Here is a 9609-nt window from a genome sequence, read left to right as displayed (position 1 = left end):
ATTTAGTTTGAAACATTAGCATTACATTGGTTTAAATTTTTGCTTAATTTAGAGCAACCATAAAATACTAAAACTCATGCTATATGTACATATTTCTAGTGGGTCTATTTAGCAACTTAGACCAGTATAGATAGTAATAAAATGTCTCTGAAAGTGTTTTTTATTATTATTTTAATGTATTTAAAAATGCAACAAAGAATAAATATATATAGAAATGTAGGGCCATTGTGAATTGTTGAGTGTTAGAAACACTTTGACATAAGAAAATAAAAAGCTATACATGTAGGACAAGATATAATAGGTTACAACAGATTTGGTTTAATGATTATGTGTGCAGCATAGTAATAATAATGACGATAATTTTCTTAGGATAATTAGTTTTATTTTTTTATCCATCCCATTTTTGTAATCATAAAGTCATGATTACAAAAATATTCATCTATTTGACCCTTACCAGTGAGCTGCCCCATAAGGCTTCACTGATCTGACAGAAACTTCAGTGTGTCCATTCTCTCCCCTCTTGTGATTGGCTGCCGCCTGTTGTTGCCTGTTGGATAAAAAGCGCAGCGCGGACGAGCGCACAAAAAAAGTGCACCAGATTGTTGTGTGCACCAGGTATCAGGACTATTTTGTTGGAGGGAGAAGGCCAACATCATGACGGGAAAAGATGGAGTTGTGCTTTCAGACACTGAAAATAAGCAGAAAACAGCGTCACAGAACATCCTAAACCAGGGGGACTCCAAGCATCAACCTCCGGACTGGAAAATGGCCCCCATCGTGCAACGGCGCACTGGCTTCGGCATCCAGGAGCTGCTCGGCCTTAACAAGGAGCCTTCGGCGGCCACACCAAGACGACCGCTGGAAACTCTGCCGCACAGAGCGCACGTCCTGGCCGCCAGGTCGGCCCTCGGACACGCAGGGCTCGGAGTCGGCATGGGTTTACTCTGCCCGGAGGGTATACACCCGTTTTACAGTCAACCTGCTTTCCTGGAAGTTCTGTCAGAAGCGCAGAATGTGCCCCTGCAGCCTCTGCGCACAGCGCCGCAGATGGACCCCCAGATGGAGGCGCAACACTCCGGCGGCAGCTCCGGTGAGTGTCTCAGACTGGTGTTGCAATCAGTCCAGATCAAAGAGTTGCTTAAATATCTGACATTTTAAAGATGCAGCCGGAGAAAAGCAGAAACAAGGCATTTAAATTCGTTTTTAACCTTTTAGATCATAAAACATTTAGAATATTTTAATAGATGATACATTTTATTTGAAATGAAAACGATTAAAATTCCCAGATAATAGGTTCTATGTTTTCTTTTCTATAATTATTCGATTTTAACACTTAAGTTATGGAACAAACCTGCACGCAAATGTAGAAAGGAACAACATGATTCCGTTTTAGCTCTACATTATTAAATTGTATGTTTTGAACAATAAAATGTCGTTACTGTTATTTTGAAGAAGACAAATTTGCTTTGACTTTGCGCCTATAATAATATTTTGATGTTTGCTCACAGATTCAGATGATTTAAGCTCTTCCGGTGATCCGAAATTCTCAACCTCATCAATGAGTCAGAGCAAGAAGAGAAAGAAAAGGAGACACAGGTAAATAAATTATTATTATTATAAATGATTATTATTATGATGAACAATAATAATAATTAGAATAATCGTTGAATTTTATTTATTTATATGTTTTATCTTTTTTCTGTTCTCTAATACTGTGTGGTATAGATTATTGTAGTTCTTTCTTATTATTTGGATTAATAGATTTTAATTATCTTAACTGGTTTTATTTAACTTTTTTAGATTTTTTTTGTTTATTTACCTATAATGCCAGTTAATTGGAATTCAAGTGGGAGAATGTTTTGGAAACATCAGTATTTGCTTCTTTTAAAAAATAAAATGAAGTTAAAGAAATCATAAAAAAAATTGTATCATTTTTATATGTTGTACCCTTATTAAACTGACTAGAAGATATGAGTTATAAATCTGAAGCTAACTGGTTGTTATAAATTAAATATACTGAACGAATTGAGTCAATTAATGTAATATTTTTTAAAAATGCAGCCTATTGAAATATGCTCCATAATGGATTATTATAAATCAACAAATGAAAGGTTTGATTTCTTTTCTCTTGTTCTCTCTTTTTGTCTGCAGAACCATTTTCACATCCTATCAGCTGGAGGAGTTGGAGAAAGCGTTTAATGAAGCTCACTATCCAGATGTTTACGCCAGAGAAATGCTGTCCATGAAAACTGAGCTGCCAGAGGACAGAATACAGGTGATCAGATTTATTTTACTGCAGGAAATGTATATAAAAAAAAAATAATCAAAGCCTGCAGTGTGTGTACTTAGTGATGATAGGGTCTAGATTAAAGAGACGCAGTCAGGTAGAGATTTTCTTAGCTACTGTCTTCCCCTCACACTGTAAAAGTAATCCCTTCTTCTTCTGGCAGAGACAGGCCGCAGCCCTGAAATGAAAGTATAACTACAAAGAAATTAATTAGCAGAGGTCAGCGGCTGAGCAGAGGGCGGCACCCGGCTGCTCAAAGTGTTTTAATTTCCCATGAAATTTGACGTGCCTGTCTCCCATCGACCAGGTCTGGAAATTAACTTATTTTCCAATCAGCTCCCCTGCCCCTTCCTCACCTCTCACTGGAAGCAGAAATGCACAAGCTGTTGAGAGCGCTCACTCTGAAAAAAAAAAGGGTCGATTGCTCATCTGGGGCCCATCACTTTGAGAAGAATTTTATACCTGCCTATCTTTTCACAACCAACACACACACACACACATGCTCCCACACATCCAAGTATCTCTCTTTTTCACCTTCTCATCCATATTCACAAGGATATTACAAGGTGGAGGAAATCAATTTAACCTCTTGAGGACTCAGAAGCCCACCCGTTCTGAAAGAACTGATGTATGAGACGCCTTTCATTCAGTTTTTACTACTACTTCGGATGCAGGAAAAATCTTTTTTAAAGGCTGTTCCACAAAAACGATGCTTCCTGCTTGTAATATTGAGCAAAGCTTTGAAGGTTTAACTTAGATCCAATGAAAAAGAGTCAGAGGTATATATAATCCTTTTAGGGCCCAGTGCAACCTGCAGGTATTCTGCCTTCTTCTTTCCTTCTTTTTGTTTGTTTGGCCACACTTAATTACCTAACACTGACATGTAGTTCAATTTTACAATAAATAGTTTTTCCATTTGCTTTTTTTGGTATAAAGGGCTCCTATTTTTGAAAGCTCATTTTATGACAAAAAAATTAATTAAATCTTTTTATAAGTTTGTGTATTTAGCTCGGGAAAATTAGACCTTTGCTAGGCGTAGGCTTTTAAAATAAATAATAGGGTTAACTGCCTGTTGTGCAGTTACATAAAGTGTTTAATTTAACAGAGTTGTCATGACTGTGAATTTTTGCAGATGAGAAAATACTCATTCTTCCCCTCCTCAATACAGACCTATTCCGGTCCCCAGGAAAAACAGAATTTCAATACAGGCTAAAGCATAATTTGTCAGTGTTTTAACTACAAAATAATTCAAGTGTCCATGTCGTTTCTTAAAAGTAGCAGAACAGGTGAATTAGATTGATTGTGAGAGGCTAATCTCTCTGTCATTAAAGGACAAGCTGATGTTTACATGAAGCAAGCTAGTTTTAAATTAACTTCAACTTTGTTCAATTTTAAGTTTTATTTCCATTTTACTTTTGCCATTTAATGAAACACATCATTTAAACTAAACCAAACACACTCAATTACACTGCAACTACCCTTTGGATAATTAGTTTCCACATAATCAAACCTTAAAGAGGAACTAAACTCTAAATCATAATTTTTTTATTTTATTTCATGTAAACTTGTTTAATTCTGCAATATTTCTTTGGGTTGAACAGTGGTTAGTGCAGTTGGACTATTGGTTGAAACGGTACAGCTTCGTTCCCGGTTACGTCACAGCCCCCAGTTCAGGTATAAAACCAACTCACTCTGACACGCCTCTGTAGTGAATCAGTAGCAAATCCTTCCTCCACTATCGTGACAGCGCCGTCTTTGGTCATCGCTGAGCCAGCGGCTCGAATTGATAAGGCTCAGGCCCGCTAGGCTCCGTAAAACCTCTCCTAGCCTCCAGTGATGAGGGGGGCGCTGCCACTTTCCCTCGTCCTCCTGACCACAGCCCTGCTTAACCCCCTCCACTCATCCCCACACTTGACACTTCCCACTTTGGTGACTTTTTTCAAAATTTGTCTGGGTGGCAAATTTGTCAGATGACAAAACAACATGCTTTCTAAGACTCTGGTTTACTACAGTGCAACCTATAATCCAAAAACACAGAACTGGTGAACATGGTGAACTTTCCCAGGAGTGGCCGGCCTGCCAACATTACTTCAAGAGAGCATTGAAGGAACCCACAAAAGAACCCAGAACAACATCTAAAGCCCTGCAGAACTCACTTAATCTCGGTGTCACTTAAAAAAGAGACCGGGTACAATTAACATCAATAGAAGAGCTCTATGGCACAGGCCACTGCTGACCAAAAAGAGCACAAAAGCCCATCTCAAAAACATCTTAATGATCCCAAGACATTTAAGAAAATATTCTGTGGACAGACAAGGCAAAAGAGGACCTTCTTTAAAGGCTTGTGTCCCATTACATCTGGTGTAACAGCATTTAAAAATAAGACCATTAATTATGACATATATTAACTAATGGAATCATTAATTATTTTCTCTATAGCAGAAAACCATAAAGGAAAGTGCTCTTCCATCAGTTTGTGACCTCAAGCTCAAACATACTTGGGTTATGCAGCAGGACAATAATCCAAAGCACACAAGCAAGGCCACCTCTCAGTGGCTCAAAAAAAGAAGGTTTTGGAGTGACCTAGTCAAGGTTCAGACTTAAATCCAATTAAATTGCTCTAGTATGACTTTAAACAGGCCATTCATGACAGAATGTTTTACAAAGAGCCAAGATCGTTTGGATAGCTTTTTTCTCTCAATAAATTAAAACAATTTGAAAACCACTTTTTGGATATACTCAGACTTGTTTGAGATTAAAATTTGTTACATGGTCTGAAACATTTAAGAGTGACAAATGAGCAAAAGCAGAAGGGTGCAAATACATTTTTATCGAATTGTAGGTTTTTAAACAAAGAAATATTTTATTCACAATAGATCTATGTGGCACACTTTCAGACTAATCCACTTTTACATCATGTTTAATGTTTAATATTTTACTCTCTGCAGGTTTGGTTTCAGAACCGCAGAGCTAAGTGGAGAAAGAGGGAGAAGTGTTGGGGTCGCAGCAGTGTGATGGCAGAGTACGGTCTGTATGGCGCAATGGTCCGTCACTCCATCCCTCTGCCTGAGTCCATCCTCAAGTCAGCAAAGGACGGCATCTCGGACTCTTATGCTCCATGGTTACTGGGTATGTTGCGTTAATTGAGTTTTCTTCTGTTTAACTGGTACATGACTCACACACTCAAACACAGGAAAGATAAACCTTTTTAAAGCATTGTATTGGTGTATTTTGACATTTTTGTGAAATTTATCTCTTCAACTGCTTAACAGTATCTTTATGCCTTGCCCTAATAGCAGCAAACACTGTAAAACTCAGATGCATATACAGATAGAGGCATTTTTTGTGCAATAACACATAATATATGACATCTGCCAACCCATTTCTATCTTTAGTGTAAATTACCATTACGTAATGTTGATGCATGATCAAAAAAGTCCAAATCTTTGGCTGCAAGTTTGTAATTAGGGGCTGAAATGAAGCCGTATTCTGACATGCACTGAGGGGCCCACCCTGCAGTCGATATAGTGATCATCCCTCTTCATGAAGACAGATTAGTCCTCATGTCACCTCATGTCAATTGATTAGATTAAATCAATTAGGAAACACTAATTGAATGAGACCTTCCGTCCTAATTTCTTTTCTCTTTGTATTTATTTATTCTGACATCCCATTTTTGATCTCAACACCCTTTCCCAGATTATATTTAAAAACAGTTTCTATTTCTTTGCCCTTCAGGTATGCACAAGAAGTCAGTTGATCCTTCACAACCTTCCCCAGGAAAAACCATGAGCAACAAGCCGCCAATGCTGCCGCCTGCGCAGGAGAAAACAGGAGACAAATTGGTGGAGGAACATAAGGAGAAACTGAGTAAGGACACTAGTTTGTCCATTTCTAAAGAGGAACTGAGGGAGAGCAGCATTGCAGCACTGCGAGCAAAGGCACTGCAACACAGTGCAATGATGGGGACTGTTTCAGATGGAGCAAACAGCCACACGACGCAAAGAGAGGAGACTGAGAATGAGAAGAAGGCACAACAGGAGAAGAGCAACTGAAAAAAAAGGCTGCAGGACACAGATTCAAGGTGAAATACTACCAGAAAGAAACTTCCAACGGTTTGATTGGTTGAAATAAATCCTGGAACTCGTAATAACTCCTAGCCTCCGAATTCCTGCTCTGCGCTGCTAAAGCTACCACTGTAATAGTTGGTATGAAATCCTAGGAGCATTACAAGCCTAAAGCATTATTTTCAGACGGTTGAAGTGTGATGTACAAGTGTCCAATGGTTCCATGACATGTAATTATTTGCCCCTTTATAAATGTGACTGTAGTTTAAATAAATGTTACTTATATTTAAAATCCTCCATTTATTGTGCTGATTGAGATTCCCATGCTCCATGAAGACCGTGATGAAAATGAACCTATTGCAGATTTACTTTCACTTCCAAATAAATATAGATGCTGCAATTTTAGAAAATCAAATCTATTGTTTTTTAACAACCTGAAAAATGTTATAAGAGCAAACGTTCCCAGCCAGCAGAATTCCCATTATTGCACAGCTTTCATGGAGGTGAAGGGAGAATGTATAGCCCTTTCTTCCTTTATGAAAAGAATTTCTGGCCAACAGATTTTAATTAAAACACTGGTTAGCCCAGTAGGTGGCAATAATGTCAACATTAATAACTCATCCAAATGCAAGGAATGAACAATCTGAGCCTGGCTAAAAAAGAATATCCAAAAGCAAATTAAGTTTGTTTATTCTTTGATAAATATTTCTTTGAAAAATCCTGCTGTTGTGGTTTCCTTTGTTAAGGCGATTACGTGCATATGCATTGTAGGTTGCTGCATCTTTGTTTACTTCAAAGCTCTATTTGCCAAGTCTGCATGGATACACAAAAACAAGGGGTTTTAAAGAGCATCCTTAAAGATTTTTTTTTTTTTTTTTGATTTTCTGTTTTTCTCAGGCTTTCAGCTCACAATAGTTACAGTAATTTTATTTAGAAAGTTGTGAAATTGGTAAAAAGTGTGAAAGAACAAAAAGAAGGAAAATTCTGGTGAGAATGCAGATGAAAGTTGCCAAAGAGAGATGACTTTGTGTCCGGAAAACGGAAGATCAGATATGAATTCCGTTCAAACATTCTCTCATCTATTTGGCTCAGACACTGAGAAAAAAGTCAATTTAATGCTACAACACAAGAGGAACATTTTTAGAGAGCAATTACTGAGTGAATTTTAGCCATGTTTCCACTAGTCTCTACTCAGTGTGGTTGGGTGCAGCTCTATTTGCTTTATAGGCTTTTCCAGTATTAACGATCATGTGGAACCATGCCGAGTAATGCTGAAAAGACAACATCAGAAGACTGTCGATCAATGATTAGGTAGAGGGCGACATCACTAGCCGCATCATACATATTATAATTAGTAAGTAATATCTGTTAAATTGTTGTATGTTGGGCTTATTGTGATTATGACCACTATAGCAAGCTAGCAGGTAGTGTTAGCTTACCCTCACACAAACTTTAGCTTACTGCTGCATGGCTCTGAATTTCCCCAGAATGATGATAGTGTTTATAAGAAAGTCGCTGCTGCGGTCATCCATAATCAGACTGTAAATGATGTCTCTTAACATTCTAAGAGAAGGAATTTTAGAGAACAACCAGTCACAAATGTCAGTCCAGACACCGGTCTGTATTTAACTGTGATATAGCGATTATTCCATTTTGGGGAATTGAGGTGGGTGAAATTATGAATATACTGAATTTTCCAGTACAACAATACTTGCTGATGAAACTGTGAAAATTGGAGAGGGAGACGTTGAACAATAAAATCATAACTCAGGATAGATTTGATTCCAGCCATTTTCTCAAAAATAGTTTTGGGAATATGAAACCACAGATTATTGGAGTTAAGACACTGTTTTAACCATTTTATTTTAAGAGTTCCATTCATGAAGTCAAAATCCATCCAGGAGGAGTGAATGTACAGGTCCTTCTCAAAAAATTAGCATATTGTGATAAAGTTCATTATTTTCCATAATGTCATGATGAAAATTTAACATTCATATATTTTAGATTCATTGCACACTAACTGAAATATTTCAGGTCTTTTATTGTCTTAATATGGATGATTTTGGCATACAGCTCATGAAAACCCAAAATTCCTATCTCACAAAATTAGCATATTATTAAAAGGGTCTCTAAACGAGCTATGAACCTAATCATCTGAATCAACGAGTTAACTCTAAACACCTGCAGAAGATTCCTGAGGCCTTTAAAACTCTCAGCCTGGTTCATCACTCCAAACCCCAATCATAGGTAAGACTGCCGACCTGACTGCTGTCCAGAAGGCCACTATTGACACCCTCAAGCAAGAGGGTAAGACACAGAAAGAAATTTCTGAACGAATAGGCTGTTCCCAGAGTGCTGTATCAAGGCACCTCAGTGGGAAGTCTGTGGGAAGGAAAATGTGTGGCAGAAAACGCTGCACAACGAGAAGAGGTGACCGGACCCTGAGGAAGATTGTGGAGAAGGGCCGATTCCAGACCTTGGGGGACCTGCGGAACCAGTGGACTGAGTCTGGAGTAGAAACATCCAGAGCCACCGTGCACAGGCGTGTGCAGGAAATGGGCTACAGGTGCCGCATTCCCCAGACCTGGGCTACAGAGAAGCAGCACTGGACTGTTGCTCAGTGGTCCAAAGTACTTTTTTCGGATGAAAGCAAATTCTGCATGTCATTCGGAAATCAAGGTGCCAGAGTCTGGAGGAAGACTGGAGAGAAGGAAATGCCAAAATGCCAGAAGTCCAGTGTCAAGTACCCACAGTCAGTGATGGTCTGGGGTGCCGTGTCAGCTGCTGGTGTTGGTCCACTGTGTTTTATCAAGGGCAGGGTCAATGCAGCTAGCTATCAGGAGATTTTGGAGCACTTCATGCTTCCATCTGCTGAAAAGCTTTATGGAGATGAAGATTTAATTTTTCAGCATGACCTGGCACCTGCTCACAGTGCCAAAACCACTGGTAAATGGTTTACTGACCATGGTATCACTGTGCTCAATTGGCCTGCCAACTCTCCTGACCTGAACCCCATAGAGAATCTGTGGGATATTGTGAAGAGAACGTTGAGAGACTCAAGACCCAACACTCTGGATGAGCTAAAGGCCGCTATCGAAGCATCCTGGGCCTCCATAAGACCTCAGCAGTGCCACAGGCTGATTGCCTCCATGCCACGCCGCATTGAAGCAGTCATTTCTGCAAAAGGATTCCCGACCAAGTATTGAGTGCATAACTGTACATGATTATTTGAAGGTTGACGTTTTTTGTATTAAA

At 38.8% G+C, this 9609-nt stretch overlaps 1 protein-coding gene across 1 annotated transcript; it reads left to right on the top strand.

The window, feature by feature from the left end:
* The first annotated feature begins 579 nt into the window (after positions 1–579).
* LOC124881754 (visual system homeobox 2-like) lies at positions 580–6646 on the top strand. Its single transcript, XM_047387514.1, has 5 exons — positions 580–1090; positions 1509–1596; positions 2152–2275; positions 5236–5416; positions 6026–6646. Exons 1-5 carry the CDS (start codon positions 655–657, stop codon positions 6340–6342), a joined length of 1146 nt encoding a protein of 381 aa, XP_047243470.1. The 5' UTR covers positions 580–654; the 3' UTR covers positions 6343–6646.
* Positions 6647–9609: the final 2963 nt, after the last annotated feature.

The sequence above is a fragment of the Girardinichthys multiradiatus genome, chromosome 15 (assembly GCF_021462225.1).
Source record: "Girardinichthys multiradiatus isolate DD_20200921_A chromosome 15, DD_fGirMul_XY1, whole genome shotgun sequence".
NCBI classification, from domain to species: Eukaryota; Metazoa; Chordata; class Actinopteri; order Cyprinodontiformes; family Goodeidae; genus Girardinichthys; species Girardinichthys multiradiatus.
Note: the sequence above shows the minus strand (reverse complement) of the source record. Positions and strands in the feature narration are given on the sequence as shown.

Coding starts and splice junctions, on each gene's coding strand:
- LOC124881754 (XM_047387514.1), top strand. CDS start 655: ATGACGGGAAAAGATGGAGTTGTGCTTTCAGACACTGAAAATAAGCAG. Junction 1,597..2,151: donor AGAAAGAAAAGGAGACACAG/GTAAATAAATTA, acceptor TTTTGTCTGCAG/AACCATTTTCACATCCTATC. Junction 2,276..5,235: donor TGCCAGAGGACAGAATACAG/GTGATCAGATTT, acceptor TACTCTCTGCAG/GTTTGGTTTCAGAACCGCAG.